We start from the raw sequence: 20,263 nt of genomic DNA on the forward strand, positions 1-20,263 counted from the left end.
TGTGTGTGTGTGTGTGTGTGTGTGTGTGTGTGTGTGTGTGTGTGTCTGTCTAGATCACCAACATGGAGGATGATCCCAACTGGTACACAGCTGAGCTCCACAACAGGAGAGGCTTTGTGCCCAAAAACTACATTAACCTGCGGCCACATGCGTGAGTACACACACACACACACACACACACATGTATACACACACATACACACATATACACTCGCACACATGTACACACACATACACACGCGTATACACGTACACACATGTATACACACACGTATACACACGTATACACGCACATTTACACACACATACATATGTATACACACACACACATACGTATACACACACACACATACACATGTATACACACACACATACACGCACACATGTATACACACACGTATACACGTTCACACACGCGTATACATGCACACACGTATACACATTCACACACACTTATACACACTTACGCACCCACACGTATACACATTCACACACACGTATATACACTTACACACCCACACGCACCTATACACACATGTATACACATAAACAGACACACGTACACACATACACACACACAGGTACACACATACACACGTGTACACACACACATACACACACACACACACACACACCTATACAGACACATATACACGTGTACACACACACATATACACGTGCACACATACACACACACATGTATACACACACACATACATACACACACACGTATACATTTACACACACACGTATACACACAAACACACACGTATATACACACCCAAACACATGCACACACGTATACACGCACACACATGTATATACACCTATACACACATGTATACACACAGACACACGTACACACACACACACATGTATACACATTCACACACATGTATACACACGTGCAAACGTACACACGTGTACACACTCCCGCACGTATATACACAAACACGTATACACACACACATATACACATTCACACACATGTATAGACACGTACACACATACACACGTGTACGCACACACACGCACGTATACACACAAACACTTATACACACACACGTATACACACACGTATACACACACATGTATACACACACGTGTACACACACACGTATACACACATCACACATACACACATATATACACACACACGTATACACACATGTATACACACACGCACACACATGTATACACACACACGTATATACACACACACACATATATATATATACATATATATACACGCACACGTACACACACACGTATACACGCACACACGTATACACACACGTACACACATGTACACACCCCCACTCGTATACACACGTATACACACTCATGTATATACACACGTACACACATGTACACACCCCCACGCGTATACACACGTATACACACGTATACACACTCATGTATGTACACACACACACGTATACACGTGTGTGTCTACACACACACATATATATACACACACACGTATACATTTACACACACATGTATATACACACATATACATATACACACACACACGTACACACACATGTATACACACACACGTATACACACACATATACATATATATACACACACACACGTAAACACATACACACGTGTACACACACACATATATATATACAAACACACGTACACATAAACACACGTGTACACACACACGTATACAAACTACACACACACATATATATGTATATATATACACACACACGTACACAAAACAACGCATCAGTAAAGCAGCTAAACAGACTTCACACATCCAGCAGTAGTCTATGTTTACAGCTCATTAGTGTGTGTGTGTGTGTGTGTGTGTGTGTGTGTGTGTGTGTGTGTGTGTGTGTGTGTGTGTGTGTGTGTGTGTGTGTGTGTGTGTGTGTGTGTGTGTGTGTGTGTGTTGCTCCAGGCATCTTCTGCTCTGCTTTGGACATCTGCACTCCAGCATAAGACAGCCTCGTCCTACTCATACGCTCACTTATGTAACCGCTAACAGTGTGTGTGTGTGTGTGTGTGTGTGTGTGTGTGTGTGTGTGTGTGTGTGTGTGTGTGTGTGTGTGTGTGTGTGTGTGTGTGTGTGTGTGTGTGTTCTTGTATTTCTACCCTTCTTGAGACACCAAGAAGGAAAAGTAGCTTCCATATGAGGAGGTGTGAACAAGTGATGACATAAATTATGGACCCAATACAGAAAAGTATTGCATCTAATAGAGAATATCTCATTTGCACCCCTGGTGGTGAAATCAATCAAAATGAGGGTGGTCCTAAAAAGGGGCAATTTTTCGAATGGATTGTGTGTCGGTTTTAAAAGTGCTCTCCGCCTGGTCAACATATGAAATAACAAGTGTGTGTAAGAAATTGAAATATGCCCCCTTTGGCCAAAATTATTTAAATAAATAAACAAATATGTTTATAGAGACATATTGTAATAACTTGAAGTAAATAATGAAGATTAAAAAACAATTACACACAAACAATTCAAAAACATTTTTTTTAACTAAAAACAGTCTTTTTCTCACAATGTGTCGACTTTTTTTCTCATATTCTTTCTGTTTCTGTGATATTGCAATGTTTTCTCGTAAAATTATTACTTTTGTTATGTCAAAGTATTACTTTTTAATGCAAAATGGTGACATTTGTCTTATAAAATTCTGAAATTTGTCACAATATTGCCAATTTTTTTGTCGTTCTTGTAAAACAGTGACATTTTTTGAGTAAAATACGACTTTTGTCATAATTTTGCCAAGTAAAATTCCGAGTATTGTTATAATATTGCCAACATTTTAAAGTTGTCTTATAAAATTGTGACTTTGGTGGGGTAAAATTACGACTCTTTTCATAAAATTGCCAACATCTTAAGCTTTTCTAGTAAAATTGCAACTGTTATTGAGTACATTTCCAACTTTTATCATAGTATTGCACAAATGTTCAGTTTTTCTTGGGACATTTTGACTTTCGTTGAGTAAAATGACGACTTTTATTATAATACTGACAAAATTCTAAGTTTTTCTTGTGAAATTGTGACCTTTTTCTTGTGAAATTCCAACTCATTTTTCACCACACGCTTTTTTATATTTGCATAGTATGTATATCTTATTAATGTTGTAAATACAAATATTTATATATCTAGAAAGGCTGGTCTTAAAGAGGGAGGCATTTTTCGGAGGTCTCAAGAAGGTAATAAATACAAGTGTGCGTGTGTGTGCGTGTGTGTGTGTGTGTGTGTGTGTGTGTGTGTGTGTATGCGTGTGTAGTTGCTGGTGCACTTCCATCACTCGGCCGTGCACCAGCTGGGCTGCCATGTTGTGTAGCGACAGATGCTAATATGACAACAATGAAAACTAACGAGTACAAACGGAAACGTCGGACTTTTAAATAAGAAAAAGGTGCATTTTTAGCTTGAGTAGCAGCAGTTGTACTTAGTGACAGCCTGCCAGCAGGGGGCGTGTGCTCCAAAGATGTTGTGTGAAATATCCTTCGTGTGCTCGCACCCTCAGGTGGTTTGCGGGCCGTGTGTCTCGAGGCGTGGCGGAGAGTCGACTGAGACACAGAGAGTGTGGAGCCTTCCTGGTGCGAGAGAGTGAGAGTGCACCTGGGGAGTTTTCCATGTCCGTCAGGTGAGGACAATATTCATACCTCTTCCTCTCACTTTCTCTCGTCACAATGCTTGGAAAACAAAATTATGTCCATCTGTAGCTGTGAGCTAATGCTACTACGCCCCCTAGTGTTGGGGAGGCTCATGACTCAAATTCACAACTTAAAAGCATGACAAAGAAATACTCCCAAGTTGAGGTACTACTGTAGTCACGATGTAATGATGTCAACATTTCCTATCATGATTATTGTGACCAAAATGATCAGGGTTATATTTAGTATCGCAATATTGTGGAGTGTGCTCAAAAATTACTTTTAAACACACTGAAATCTAGTTTAAAAAAAAAAAAAAAAAAAATATGTATATATATATATATATATATATATATATATATATGCTGTTAGAAAAGCCACCATTTTGCATAATTTGTGTTTCTTATGCTTTACTGATTGTGTTTTAGTTTTAGTATTTTATTTATTCATTATTATTATTTTAAATATAGGCTAATATATATATATATATATATATATATATATATATATATATATATATATATATATATATATATATATATATATATATATACACACACACACACACACACACACACATATATATATATATACATACATACATACATACACGTATAAATATACACATATATACATACATATATACTAGGGATGTGGGAAAAAATCAATTCGAATTCGAATCGCGATTCTCAAGTTGTGCGATTCAGAATCGATTCTCAATTTAAAAAAAATCGATTTTTTTATTATTTTTTTATTTTATTATTTTTATTTTTTTTTATTTTAATTTTTTTTAATTAATCAATCCAGCAAAACAATACACAGCAATACCATAACAATGCAATCCAATTCCAAAACCAAACCCGACCCAGCAACACTCAGAACTGCAATAAACAGAGCAGTTGACAGGAGACACAAACACGACACAGAACAAACCAAAAGTAGTGAAACAAAAATGAATATTATCAACAACAGTATCAATATTAGTTACAATTTCAACATAAAAGTGATTAAAAATCCCTCATTGACATTATCATTAGACATTTCTAAAAATTAAAAAAAAAAGAACAATAGTGTCACAGTGGATTACACTTGCATCGCATCTCATAAGCTTGACAACACACGGTGTCCAATATTTTCACAAAGATAAAATAAGTCATATTTTTGGTTCATTTAATAGTTAAAACAAATTTACATTATTGCAATCAGTTGATAAAACATTGTCCTTTACGATTATAAAAGCTTTTTACAAAAATCTACTACTCTGCTTGCATGTCAGCAGACTGGGGTAGATCCTGCTGAAATCCTATGTATTGAATGAATAGAGAATCTTTTTGAATCGGGAAAATATCGTTTTTTAATCGAGAATCGCGTTGAATCGAAAAAAAAAAAATCGATTTTGAATCGAATCGTGACCCCAAGAATCGATATTGAATCGAATCGTGGGACACCCAAAGATTCACAGCCCTAATATATACACATACATATAAATACATACATATTGTATACATACATACATACATAGACATATATCTGTACAGTCGTGGTCAAAAGTTTACATACACTTGTACAGAACATAATGTCATGGCTGTCTTGAGTTTCCAATACTTTCTACAACTCTTATTTTTTTGTGATAGAGTGATTGAAGCACATACTTGTTGGTCACAAAAAACATTCATGAAGTTCGGTTCTTTTATGAATTTATTATGGGTCTACTGAAAATGTGAGCAAATCTGCTGGGTCAAAAGTATACATACAGCAATGTTAATATTTGCTTACATGTCCCTTAGCAAGTTTCACTGCAATAAGGCGCTTTTGGTAGCCATCCACAAGCTTATGCTTGAATTTTTGGGTCATTGTCCTGTTGGAACACCCAACTGCGCCCAAGACCCAACCTCCGGGCTGATGATTTTAGGTTGTCCTGAATAATTTGGAGGTAATCTTCCTTTTTTATTGTCCCCTTTACTCTCTGTAAGGCACCAGTTCCATTGGCAGCGAAACAGGCCCAGAGTATAATACTACCACCACCATGCTTGACGGTAGGCCTGGTGTTCCTGGGATTAAAGGCCTCACCTTTTCTCCTCCAAACATATTGCTGGGTATTGTGGCCAAACAGCTAAATTTTTGTTTCATCTGACCACAGAACTTTCCTCCAGAAGGTCTTATCTTTGTCCATGTGATCAGCAGCAAACTTTAGACGAGCCTTAAGGTGTCGCTTCTGGAGCAAGGGCTTCCTTCTTGCATGGTAGCCTCTCAGTCCTTGGCGATGCAAAACACGCTTGTATGTGGACACTTCCAATTCATTGCACACCTGCTTTTTGGTGGTTCTTTATTGACTCTTGATCATCCTGACCAATTTTCTCTAAGCAGCAGGTGATAGCTTGCATTTTCTTCCTGATCGTGGCAGTGCCAAAACTGTGCCATGCACTTTATACTTACGGACAATTGTCTGCACAGTTGCTCTTCTGGGACCTTAATTGCTTTGAAATGGCTCCAAGTGACTTTCCTGACTTGTTCAAGTTAATGATTTGTTTTTTCAGATCTGTGCTGAGTTCCTTTGACTTTTCCATTGTCGTGTTTGTAACCAAGTCTAATGACAGCATCACATGAGCCCTATTTAAATGGCCTCAGAGAAGTTAACAGGTGTCGTCAATCATAGTCACTCACAAAGTTAAGAGGCCATGCCATTAAGCTAATTTGATTTGACTGTATCTTTTCTACATCACCAAAATTGATAATGTATGTTGCTGTATGTATACTTTTGACCCAGCAGATTTGGTCACATTTTCAGTAGACCCATAATAAATTCATAAAAGAACCAAACTTCATGAATATTTTTTGTGACCAACAAGTATGTGCTCCAATCACTCTATCACAAAAAAATAAGAGTTGTAGAAATTATTGGAAACTCAAGACAGCCATGACATTATGTTCTTTACAAGTGTATGTAAACTTTTGACCACGACTATATATATATATATATAGGGCTCAACGGTGTACCTAGCGTCCCAGGTACACCCCCCTCCATGCCATACCCTCCATATCCTGTCGGACTCTGCATGGCAGGGTCGTCCTTTTCCCTGAGTCAGGCTTAAGCTGTAGGTATATATATATATATATATATACATACAGCTTAGGCCTGACTCAGGGAAAAGGACGACCCTGCCATGCAGAGTCCGACAGGATATGGAGGGTATATATATATATATATATATACCTACAGCTTAAGCCTGACTCAGGGAAAAGGACGACCCTGCCATGCAGAGTCCGACAGGATATGGAGGGTATGGCATGGAGGGGGGTGTACCTGGGACGCTAGGTACACCGTTGAGCCCTCTGGAGACGTCGTGGGCTTCAATCAATGAAACGTCGATGAAGCAGAGTGCCCACCCAAAGACCCCAATGACATACTTACCCTCCCTTTCACCACTCCACACCGACTGCTACCGTCAAGATTGTTCCTACTTACCAAAGGGATTGAAACATCTAGTTCTATTTGCTTTACTGTATGTATATATATGTATATATATATATATATATATATATATATATATATGTATATATATATATATATATATATATATATATGTATATATATATATATATATATATATATATATATATATATATATATATGTATATATATATATATGTATATATATATATATATATATATATATATATATATATATATATATATATATATATATATATATATATATATATATACATATACTGTATATACACATATACACATACATATAAATACATATACACATACATACATACATATATACACATACATACTGTACATATATACATACATATATTATACATACATAGACATATATATGTATCTATACATACGTAGTTACATAAACATGCATACATTAAAATATAAATACATACATATATATTCATATATACATATATAATCCCAGCTAGCGCTTAGCGGCTCGAGTTGTTAGCTATTGATTAGCTATGCTAGTTGCCACCAAGAAATGAGTGGCCCTAGCTGGCAGCTGGCAATTATCAAGCTAGTGGCCACGTAGCGATTAGTGGCCTGAGCTGGCAGCTAGCGATTAGCAAGCCAGTGGCCGGCTTGCATTAGCGTGCTGGATGCCAGCTCGCACTTTCACGTCCCTAGTTTGCTTCCTAACGATTAGCGGCCCTTCCTTGCTGCCAACTGGCGATTAGCAAGCTAGTGGCCAGTTAGCGATTAGCAAGCTAGTTGCACCAACTTAATAACTCTTCAAGTTAAAAGTCACCCTTCAGCAAGTTGTGAATAAACATGAATTGGGAAATATTTGAGTTTGTAAAGGTAGACTACATCCCTGCATGGATCATCTCAGACGCACACGTCATGTTGTGCATCTTGCACGTGGATGCCCAGGTGCATGATGGGAGTGTCAGACGCAGGAGTAGTGAGGACAGAAGGTTGTTAGACGCAGGCTCAGAAGCAGGAAGCCTCTGGTCTGATGTGAGACGATCTGGCACACCAGCAGGTCTCTAGGAGCTGACGTCAGGAGCTGACAGTCGAGGATGATTGTGAGGAGGAGAGGAGAAATTTCAAGTGTGAAGTCAAAAGTTGGAAAGGAAAGAGAGGTCCCTGGCAAAGAGGGGACTTTTTTGATCCACTTCTAGCATCTCCCTGCTGGGGGGATGGTCCAAAAAGTGGGTCAGGTGTGTGTGTGTGTGTGTGTGTGTGTGTGTGTGTGTGTGTGTGTGTGTGTGTGTGTGTGTGTGTTCCTGGTGGCAGTCACTCTTGACTCGGCCAAGCTTTAACATCGATCTTTAAAAACAGATGCATTTTAACATGAGTAGTCAAGGAGACACACAAATAAAGAAGGTCAAAGTGCTGGTGAAGCAGAGAAGAAAGTTTGACCTTCAGTGTGACCTTGTCGCAAATACACAATTGACCAAAAAGGTCATGCCGTGCGTAGGGATCGGCCTCGTTTTGTGTGAAGAAGCGCCAAAAAAACAGAGTCAATTAATGAACGACAGGGACCTAGCTTCATATGAAAGTTCAGCACACATTCATACCGAGCCCCTTCCTGCTCTGTCACTGATAGGAAGAGACAAATTCAGCGTGCGACGTTCAAGCGCTGCTCTTGGAAGTTGGACATATTGGCTTCAATCTTCAGAGGGAGTTGAATCTTTAATAATTAATCTTTCATTTAGAGCAGAAATTAACGATTATTTTAGTAATCGAATTATCTATCTGTTAATCGTTCCATCAATTGAGTAATCGGATAGAACACACTTAAAAAGCCTCAATGCGTATTTTGGTGAAAATAGTTGAAATAAACAACTGTTGTTGTTTTTTTGCTTGCCCTTATTTTTTTTCCTAATAAAAGCACACCAGCAAGATTGAAATTGCACTTCTAACATATGTGTATTAATGAAAATAAGGTGTAATTTTACACACCACCGCTCTTTATTCACTCATGACAACTTCAATCAGTCATTTGCATTTGGTATCAGATCGATACCCAAATTTGTGGTATCATCCAAAACTAAAGTAAAGTATCAAACAGAGGAATACGTGATTTTTACATTTGAACAGAAGGGTAGATAGAACATGTTAAAACAGGAAGTAAGCAGATATTAACCGTAAACTAGATGAGGCAAGTCCTGAAGTCCAATGCTGAAGTTGAACTGAAATCCTGGAATTTTTTTTAGAATAGTTGAAATAGAGCACACAATTCCCAAACAGGCTGAATATTTTGAAGTTGGAACAGTTTGAATCGGATGACAAATGTGGGAGTTGTGGAACTTTGAAGAATGTCCCATTGATTTTAATGGGAATTTCCCAAAAAATTGAGAATTTCGGGAAAAGTGGGAAGTTTTTTGGTAATGGTAAAAAACTTGAATGGTGTAAATGAGTTGAAACGGTTGGTGTTGGGATTTTTCAAATCGGTCGAGAAATGTTGAAGTAGTAACATGTTGAATTGAGAATTGGTATTACGGAATTCCTGGAATTTTGAGAAAACCGGGAATTTTTCCAGTTGAAAAAACAACTTCGTTTTTTGTCCTTATTAAGAGGAATGTGTTGACGGTGGAACTGTTGAAGTGGGTTGAAAAATGTGGGAGGAGTAGTCGCCAAAAAAAAGGGTGGGAATAAACCAGGAATTTTGGAAAATTCTGGAATTGTTTTGAACTTGGAAAAAATGGTAGTTTAAATTTCCAGAATGAGTGGAATGTGTTGAAGGTGCAATGGTTGGAATTGGTTGAAAAATGTGGAAATGGTGGAAGTTTAAAAAATGGCCAACTCATTTTGAATGGGAAAAATGTCACGAAAAACCTGGAATTCTACGAAAATTGGGAATTTTTGGAATTTGTCAAAGGAAAGCCTGCGATTCCCGAAAAGGCTGAACGGTTTGAAGTTGGAACGGTTTGAATCGGGTGTAAAATGTGGAAGATAGAGCGCGTCAAAATCTGGAGAAAAAGAAGAATAATTAGATGAATTTTGGTGTAGAAAATCATACGTGTGAATGCTTTGGAGCGTTCACACAATGAACAAATAGATGAATAATAGAATGATAAATGACACAATATGTTACTGCATATGTCAGCAGACTAATTAGGAGCCTTTGTTTGTTTTCTTACTACTAAAAGACAAGTTGTCTAATATGTTCACTTTTTTTTTTAAGGACTAAATTATTCTTTGATTGCAATAAGAAACATGTTTAATGTATCATAAGATGTTCTGTTAAAATCAAGCCTATATATATATATATATATATATATGTATATTTATATATATATATGTATATGTATATATATATACTGTATATATATATATATATATATATATATATATATATATATATACATATATACATATATATATATATATATATATATATATATATATGTATATATATATATATATATATATATATATATATATATATATATATATATATATATATATATATATATATATATATGTACATTTTTTTTTTTTTTTTTGTGGTCCCCTTTATTTTGAAAAGCAACAAAATACATTTTGGTAAAAATGTTGGCATCAGGACAACCCTCGTTAGCGCTGATTAATAAAGAGCATAGGTGTCCTTCCATGGCTGTAGTCTCCTTGTCCACAATATTGTCGGATTGCAAGCGTGTCACTTCATTGATTTGTTGTTCATTATCCCCTCGTAGTAGTAGTAGTAGTAGTAGTGTGTACGTATGTGTGTTACACATTGTTTGCTGGGTGATGTTGCCTCCTTCCATTTAATACCAAGTTTATTTTAGGTTGCTGCTTTTATTAGTAAAAAGTGACTTCGTACGTAGAACCACATCAAAAGTAGCATGCCACTTTTTATACAACGTCATTAATTAGATTGCTCGTTACTAGCATGCCGTTTTTGTATAACGCCATTATTACAAACATTAAGCACAAAACTGTGATGCGTATAAGGACCCTGATTTAAAGTTCGAAACAGAGGTGTCACCAGGTTTTAAAGACACACTAATAATATAATAATATTAATAATAATGACATAATCCTACAATAATCATCTCATCACTACCTTACCTTTGCATGCTTTTGAGACATGCATGTCCACGCTGAAGGTGTACAGTACGACTGTGCAAACACGTCGCTATTAGTCTCAGCTCACATGAGCGCCGCTATCTCTGAGTCACGCCGCCTGGCTGTGTGCACGCCCGTCATCAGTCATCACTAGTGTCTGAGTGGCTGGGAAAGGCAAAGGACTCTTTAGGCTGAAGTCCCAACTGGCACATGAGGAATTAACCCTTCCATGAACGCCAAGAGCTGGTCACTGAGTCCTGCTACCTCGTCAGGAAAAGTTCACATTGCCAATGTTTCGCTCTTTAGTGGGTGTTAATGAATTGTTTAATAATTACATTGGATTTTTTAATGTCATATTTAAAAATAAGCTGTGCTGTCCAATTGTTATACACTATATTGCCAAAAGTATTTGGCCACCTGCCTTGACTCACATATGACCTTGAAGTGCCATCCCATTCCTAACCCATAGGGTTCAATATGATGTGGGTCCACCTTTTACAGCTTTTACAGCTTTTACAGCTTCAACTCTTCTGGGAAGGCTGTTCACAAGGTTGCGGAGTGTGTTTATAGGAATTTTCCACCATTCTTCCAAAAGCGCATTGGTGAGGTCACACACTGATGTTGGTCGAGAAGGCCTGGCTCTCAGTCTCCGTTCTAATTCATCCCAAAGGTGTTCTATTGGGTTCAGGTCAGGACTCTGTGCAGGCCAGTCAAGTTCATCCACACCAGACTGTCATCCATGTCTTTATGGACCTTGCTTTGTGCACTTGTGCACAGTCATGTTGGAAGAGGAAGGGGCCCGCTCCAAACTGTTCCCACAAGGTTGGGAGCATAGAATTGTCCAAAATGTTTTGGTAACCTGGAGCATTCAAAGTTCCTTTCACTGGAACTAAGGGGCCAAGCTCAACTTCTGAAAAACAACCCCATACCATAATTCCTCCTCCACCAAATTTCACACTCGGCACAATGCAGTCCGAAAAGTACCGTTCTCCTGGCAACCTTCAAACCCAGACTTGTCCATCAGATTGCCAGATGAAAAAGCCTGATTCATCACTCCAGAGAAGGCGTCTCCACTGCTCTAGAGTCCAGTGGCGACGTGCTTTACACCACTGCATGCCACGCTTTGCATTGGACTTGATGATGTATGGTTTAGATTCAGCTGCTCGGCCATGGAAACCCATTCTATGAAGCTTCCTGCGTACTGTACGTGGGCTAATTGGAAGGTCACATGAAGTTTAGAGCTCTGTAGCAACTGACTGTGCAGAAAGTCTTTGTACTATGCTGTCTCCTCTCTGTCAGTTTACATGGTCTACCACTTGGTGGCTGAGTTGCTGTTGTTCCCAAACTCTTCTATTTTCTAATAATAAAGCCGACAGTTGACTTTGGAATATTTAGGAGTGAGGACATTTCACGACTGGATTTGTTGCGCAAGTGGCATCCTATGACAGTTCCACGCTGGAAATCACTGAGAGCGGCCCATTCTTTCACAGATGTTTGTAGAAACAGTCTCCATGTCTAAGTGCTTGATTTTATACACCTGTGGCCGGGCCAAGTGATTAGGACACCTGATTCTCATCATTTGGATGGGTGGCCAAATACTTTTGGCTTGTTTTCTGATTACATTTGAGTCTCCTTTGCAATGCAGTTGCACTTCCAAGACATTAGATGGCAGTACTGCATAGACCAGGGGTGTCCAAACTTTTCGAAAAAATGTAGCCGGTGGCCGAAAGCCGACTGCATGTAAAATAATGTTACGTATGTAAGTATGTTTTGCTGCGGCCTACCAAGTGTTTATACTGTAAGTGTTGTACTTCTTACACACTAGCTGTTTGATTATCTTGAAGGGGACCTATTACGCAAAAACAACTTTTCTTACCCATTGGTACCTGCTGCATATGCGCCGAGAATTCAAGTCAAACCGCGGGTGCATTGCGTAGATATTTATAGACAATCTTGCTTCATACTGCCGAGTTACGTTTTTGCCATTGGTGACATTAGCGGATAATCCATATGCGGTGTAAATGTACCCAAAGTGCTTTGCACGAGTCCGCCATTGTAGTTCACAGTGTTTTAAATAGGTACTTTCTTTTTCTCCATCCCCCTGTTTTGGGGCAGACTGGCTTGCACATGCACATGCACTCTCCCCTGGTGCCTTTTCTGAAACAAACTTATATCTGTCATTAGACCCCTATGGAAGTGCTAAAAACCATAACATGGGTGACGGGGAGAAGACACAGTCTAAGTAAATAAGACCGCCCACAAAACGGCGCATCCTGAAGAGACGTTCAGAAAGCAGCGATAAAACATGTTAGAAAACGCATGTTATGTAGACCACAAGGAACTATTTTAAATGTAGAAAATAATCATACTATGACTCCTTTAATTGTATTTTCCATTCCCAAATTTGGAGGGAATGAAATTGCCATGTAAAATTGCTAATGCTAAAAGAATCCTGTCTATGGTAAAATCAATGTAAATTAGCATCAAACTAGCACATTTTGGAAGAAATAAGCCTTGCATTATGTAATTATATAATAGTTGTATATATATATATATATATATATATATATATATGTGTACAGTATATATATCATGTTTATATGTATATACTTTGAAAGTGCGATCCCTTAAGCAACGTTTGGCGCCATACCACGCCCACATCTTATGACGTAGGAAAAATGTTATCATAATTTATAATCAACGCCATGTGTATTACCTGCAATTTTAACCACAACTCATTTGGTCAAAGTCCCTAGCAGGAGTTTGTTAAAATTCCAACCCCCCCCTATCACCAAACAACGGCCAAAAACCGCCTAAGCAAAGTTTGGCGCCATACCACGCCCACATCTTACGACGTAGGAAAAATTTGTCTGGAATTTATCATCCTATATGTGTAGTATCTGTAATTTTAAGCTGACTCATTTGGTCAAAGTCCCTAGGAGAAGTTCTTTGAAAGTGTGACCCCTTATTTTCGCCAAAAAAAGGCCAAAAACCAAACGAGAAAAGTTTGGCGCCATACCACGCCCACATCCTATGACGTAGGAAAGATTTATTCGCAATTTATCATCCCCTATATGTGTAGTATCTGTAATTTCAACCACGACTCAATTGGTCAAAGTTCCTAAGAGGAGTTCTTCTTTAAAGTGCGACCCCTTTTTTTCCGAAAAATGGCCAAAAACCGTCAAAGCAAAATTTGGTGCCATACCACGGCCACATCTTATGGCGTAGGAAAGATTTGTCTGCAATTTATCATCGTCTATCTGTGTAGTATCTGTAATTTCAACCTGACTCATTTGGTCAAAGTCCCTCGAAGGAGTTCTTTGAAAGTGCGACCCTCTCATTTTCGCCGAAAAATGGCCAAAAAACGTCAAACCAAACTTTGGCGCCATACCACTGCCACATCTTATGGAGTAGGAAAAATTTGATCGCGATTTATCATCGCCTATCTGTGCAGTATCTGTAATTTTAACCTGACTCATTTGGTCAAAGTCCCTAGGAGGAGTTCTTTGAAAATGCGACCCCTTCTTCTCGCCAAAAAATGGCCAAAAAACGCCTGAGCAAAGTTTGGCGCCATGCCACGCCCACATCTTATGATGTAGGAAAGATTTATTCGCAATTTATCATCCCCTATATGTGCAGTATCTGTAATTTCAACCATGACTGAATTGGTCAAAGTCCCTAAGAGGAGTTCTTCTTTAAAGTGCGAACCCTTTTTTTCCAAAAAATGGCCAAAAAACGTCAAAGCAAAGTTTGGTGCCATAGCACGGCCACATCTTATGGCGTAGGAAAGATTTGTTTGCAATGTATCATCGCCTATATGTGTAGTATCTGTAATTTTAACCTGACTCAATTGGTCAAAGTCCCTAGGAGAAGTTATTTGAAAGTGTGACCCCTTTTTTTCACCAAAAAATGTCCAAAAACCAAACGAGAAAAGTTTGGCGCCATACCACGCCCACATCTTATGACGTAGGAAAGATTTGTCTGCAATTTATCATCGTCTATATGTGTAGTATCTGTAATTTTAACCTGACTCATTTGGTCAAAGTCCCAAGGAGGAGTTCTTTGAAAATGCGACCCCTTCTTTTCGACGAAAAATGGCCAAAAAACGCCTGAGCAAAGTTTGGCGCCATGGCACGCCCACATCTTATGGAGTAGGAAAGATTTATTTGCAATTTATCATCACCTCCATGTGTAGTATCTGTAATTTTAACCACGACTCGATTGGTCAAAGTCCCTAGGAGGAAGTCTTTGAAAGTGCGACCCCTTATTTTTGCTGAAAAATGGCCAAAAACCGTCAAACCAAAATTTGGCGCCATACAACGCCCACATCTTTTGGAGTAGAAAAAATTTGATCGCAATTTATCTTCACCTCCATGTGTATGTGTAATTTTAACCACGACTCAATTGGTCAAAGTCCCTCGAAGGAGTTCTTTGAAAGTGCGACCCCCTTATTTTCGCCGAAAAATGGCCAAAAACCGTCTTATCAAAATTTGGTGCCATACCACTGCCACATCTTATGGAGTAGGAAAAATTTGATCGCAATTTATCATCGCCTATATGTGCAGTATCTGTAATTTTAACCTCGACTAAATTGGTCAAAGTCTCTCAAAGGAGGTCTTTGAAAGTATGACCCCCTTATTTTCGCCAAAAACCAAACGAGCAAAGTTTGGCGCCATACCACGCCCACATCTTGTGGCGTAGGAAGAATGTGTCTACAATTTATCATCGCCTCCATGTGTAGTATCTGTAATTTTAACCTGACTCATTTGGCCAAAGTCCCTAGGAGGAGTTCTTTAAAAATGCGACCCCTTCTTCTCGCCGAAAAATGGCCAATAAAAACGCCTGAGCAAAGTTTGGCCCCATGCCACGCCCACATCTTATAGCGTAGGAAAGATTTATTCGCAATTTATCATCCCCTATATGTGTAGTATCTGTAATTTCAACCACGACTCAATTGGTCAAAGTCCCTAAGAGGAGTTCTTCTTTAAAATGCGACCCCTTTTTTTCCGAAAAATGGCCAAAAACCGTCAAAGTAAAGTTTGGTGCCATACCACGGCCACATCTTATGGCGTAGGAAAGATTTGTTTGCAATGTATCATCGCCTATATGTGTAGTATCTGTAATTTTAACCTGACTCAATTGGTCAAAGTCCCTAGGAGAAGTTCGTTAAATTACGACCCTTTTTTTTCGCCTAAAAGTGGCCAAAAGCCGTCTGAGCAAAGTTTGGTGCCATGCCACGCCCACATCTTATGGCGTAGGAAAGATTTGATCGCAATTTAACACCACCTCAATGTGTATCTGTAATTTTAACCACGACTCATTTGGTCAAAGTCCCAAGGAGGACTTCCTTAAAGTACGACCCCTTTTTCTCGCCGAAAAAACGGCAAACAAAAACCAAGATGGCCGACTTCCTGTTCGTTTTCAGGTATGGGTTCCTGAGAATTTTATGTGCGTTCCGTCATGATAGACGTCTCCTGCAGTTTTCTTGTTGATACGCAAAACTGGTAGGGTTAGGGATAACCCTAACCCTAATCTTTACCCTAACCCACCTTTAAAATCTTAATTGTTTGGACCGCCACTCATTTGTGCCATACCTGACGTGCCTGCAAAATATGGGGACTTTTCGTGCATGTTACGGGCCTCAAAAAGGCGTCCAAACGAGGAAGAAACATCAATTTCAATCGGGCGCTAAATCTACACTATTTTTATTAGGAATGGCAACAGCGTAGGATTTTAGCATCCAAGCGTAGAGAAAAGAACGCGAAGAAAAAAAAAAAAAGCTGATTCTTTCAACACTTTTCAGCCCATAAAACTATAAGTAGACATGCTACGTGTTATTTATATATTTGAAAGGACTATATACAAAACCCAAAACCAGTGAAGTTGGCACGTTGTGTAAATGGTAAATAAAAACTGAACACAATGATTTGCAAATCCTTTTCAACTTATATTCAATTGAATAGACTGCAAAGACAAGATATTTAATGTTCACACTGAGCAACTTTATTCTTTTTTGCAAATAATCATTAACTTAGAATTTAATGGAAGCAAAAAAGTTGTCCCAAGGGCATTTTTACCACTGTGTTACATGGCCTTTCCTTTCAACAACACTCAGTAAACGTTTGGGAACTGAGGAGACCAATTTTTGAAGCTTTTCCGGTGGAATTCTTTCCCATTCTTGCTTGATGTACAGCTTAAGTTGTTCAACAGTCCGGGGTCTCCCTTGTGGTATTTTAGGCTTCATAATGCGACACACATTTTCAATGGGAGACAGGTCTGGACTACAGGCAGGCCAGTCTAGTACCCGCATTCTTTTACTATGAAGCCACGCTGTTGTAACACGTGCTGAAATAAGCAGGGGCGTCCATGAAAAAGACATTGCTTGGATGGCAATATATGTTGCTCCAAAACCTGTATGTACCTTTCAGCATTAATGGTGCCTTCACAGATGTGTAAGTTACCCATGCGTTGGGCACTAATACACCCCCATACCATCACAGATGCTGGCTTTTGAATTTTGTGCCTATAACTGTCCAGATGGTTATTTTCCTCTTTCGTCCGGAGGACACGACATCCACAGTTTCCAAAAACAATTTGAAATGTGGACTCGTCAGACCACAGAACACTTTTTTTACACTTTGCATCAGTCTTAGATGAGCTCGGGCCCAGTGAGCCGGCGGCGTTTCTGGGTGTTGTTGATAAATGGCTTTGGCTTTGCATAGTAGGGTTTTAACTTGCACTTACAGATGTAGCGACCAGCTGTAGTTACTGACAGGGGTTTTCTGAAGTGTTCCTGAGTGATATCCTTTACACACTGGTGTCGCTTTTTGATGTAGTACGTCCTGAGGGATCCAAGGTCACGGGCATTTCCGCTTACGTGCAGTGATTTCTCCAGAGTCTCTAAACCTTTTGATGATATTACAGACCGTAGATGGTGAAATCCCTAAATTCCTTGCAATAGCTGGTTGAGAAATGTTGTTCTTAAACTGTTGGACAATTTGCTCACGCATTTGTTGACAAAGTGGTGACCCTCACCCCATCCTTGTTTGTGAATGACTGAGCATTTCATGGAATCTACTTTTATACCCAACCATGGCACCCACCTGTTCCCAATTAGCCTGTTCACCTGTGGGATGTTCCAAATAAGTGTTTGATGAGCATTCCTCAACTTTCTCAGTCTTTTTTGCCACATGTGCCAGCTTTTTTGAAACATGTTGCAGGCATCAAATTCCAAATAAGCTAATATTTGCAAAAAAATAACAAAGTTTTCCAGTTGGAACATTAAATATCTTGTCTTTGCAGTCTATTCAATTGAATATAAGTTGAAAAGGATTTGCAAATCATTGTATTCTGTTTTTATTTAGCATTTACATAACGTGCCAACTTCACTGGTTTTGGGGTTTGTATTTCCATGCAAGACTATTGCATTATTAGTAGCCTATTTACGTCTCAATCAAGCTAACAACGCTACATGCTAACGCATCATTATATTTGTACTGTTATTGGACTTGCCCTTTTATTGTATCCCCCACTGTCATATGTTGTAGGAACTGTCTCCATGTTAATGCTAATTGTTTCTGTCTATTTACCGTCAGACCAAGTTTCTCGGTCAACACTCCAAGTTTCACCAAACACCAACGGTTGAAAGTTTGTGTAGTGACTTGTGCTGGTTAATACCATCAAATCATCACTTTTTCGGTCATCGAGTCGCACCATGGACCATAGGCGCTGAAAAATACCGAACACCCACGTGGGATTGATGGCAACGTTTGATCTTTAAAATAATTGTTGAAAACTCAATCTTGTTGTTGTTCATTTTGTGGCGAGTTTGGTCCGTTTTACACAAAAGAAAAGTCACAAATCATATAGTCTATAATTAACAAAGCCTAACAAAGATTGCCTGATAATGAACTAATGACATAGTCATCTTGACTTTGAACTCATTGCACACAAGGGAATGACGGTCATACTTAGTCAACAGTCATGCATGTCACACTAAGGGCGGCAGTATGAACAATGCCAACACTGTCATAAACATGTGCCATATAGTGAAGCCACACTAAACAATAATGACAAACACATTTTGGAAGAACATTTTCACCGCAACACAACATAAACACTACAGAACAAATTCCCAGAATTCCCTGCAGCACCAACTCTTCCGGGACGCTACAATATAAACAAACGCCATTGGTGGATCTACACCTAACATCCACTGTAATGATACCACGTACATTAGCTATCTAGTCCAGTGGTTCTCAACCTTTTTTCAGTGATGTACCCCCTGCGAACATTTTTTTTAATTCAAGTACCCCCTAATCAGAGCAAAGCATTTTTGGTTGAAAAAAAGAGATAAAGAAGTAAAATACAGCACTATGTTATCAGTTTCTGATTTATTAAAATGTATAACAGTGCAAAATATTACTCATTTGTTGTGGTCTTTCTTGAACTATTTGGAAAAAAAGATATAAAAATAACTAAAAACTTGTTGAAAAATAAACAAGTGATTCAATTATAAATAAAGATTTCTACACATAGAAGTAATCATCAACTTAAAGTGCCCTCTTTGGGGATTGTAATGAACTTAATTCTAAATATTTCTTCACAAAAAAAGACATCAATATTAATGGAACATGTCCACAAAAAAATCGAGCTTTCAACACTGAATATTGCATTGTTGCATTTCTTTTCACAGTTCTTTTTGACAGACATTTAAAAAAAAATCTCACGTACCCCTTGGCATACCTTCAAGTACCCCCAGTGGTACGCGTACCCCCATTTGAGAACCACTGATCTAGTCGATACTACTATGATTACATCGATATTTTTTAACATCACAAAATCTTCTTTCGGTTTTTTATAAACTCAGGAAATATGTCCCTGGAATTTGAATACGACCAATGTATGATCCTGTCACGACTTGGTATTGGATTGATACCTAAAGTTGTGGTATCATCCAAAACTAATGTAAAGTATCAAACAACAGAAGCATGTCATGTCTGTGTAATCATGTTTTGTTTTAGTCTTGTTTTGTTTTGTTTAGTTATTGGACTCTTTAGTTTCTGGCTTTTCACTCCCTTGTCTTGTTTCCAT

At 38.4% G+C, this 20,263-nt stretch overlaps 1 protein-coding gene across 1 annotated transcript in view; it reads left to right on the top strand.

Moving 5' to 3' along the window:
* grapa (GRB2 related adaptor protein a) overlaps window positions 1-20,263 on the top strand; it is a 111,989-nt gene that overhangs the window by 17,522 nt on the left and 74,204 nt on the right. The window contains exons 2-3 of the mRNA XM_061981591.1: window positions 54-151; window positions 3,507-3,626. Of these exons, the coding sequence (XP_061837575.1) occupies window positions 54-151; window positions 3,507-3,626 (218 nt within the window). The remainder of the gene's footprint in view (window positions 1-53; window positions 152-3,506; window positions 3,627-20,263) is intronic.

The sequence above is a fragment of the Nerophis lumbriciformis genome, linkage group LG24 (genome assembly GCF_033978685.3).
Source record: "Nerophis lumbriciformis linkage group LG24, RoL_Nlum_v2.1, whole genome shotgun sequence".
NCBI classification, from domain to species: Eukaryota; Metazoa; Chordata; class Actinopteri; order Syngnathiformes; family Syngnathidae; genus Nerophis; species Nerophis lumbriciformis.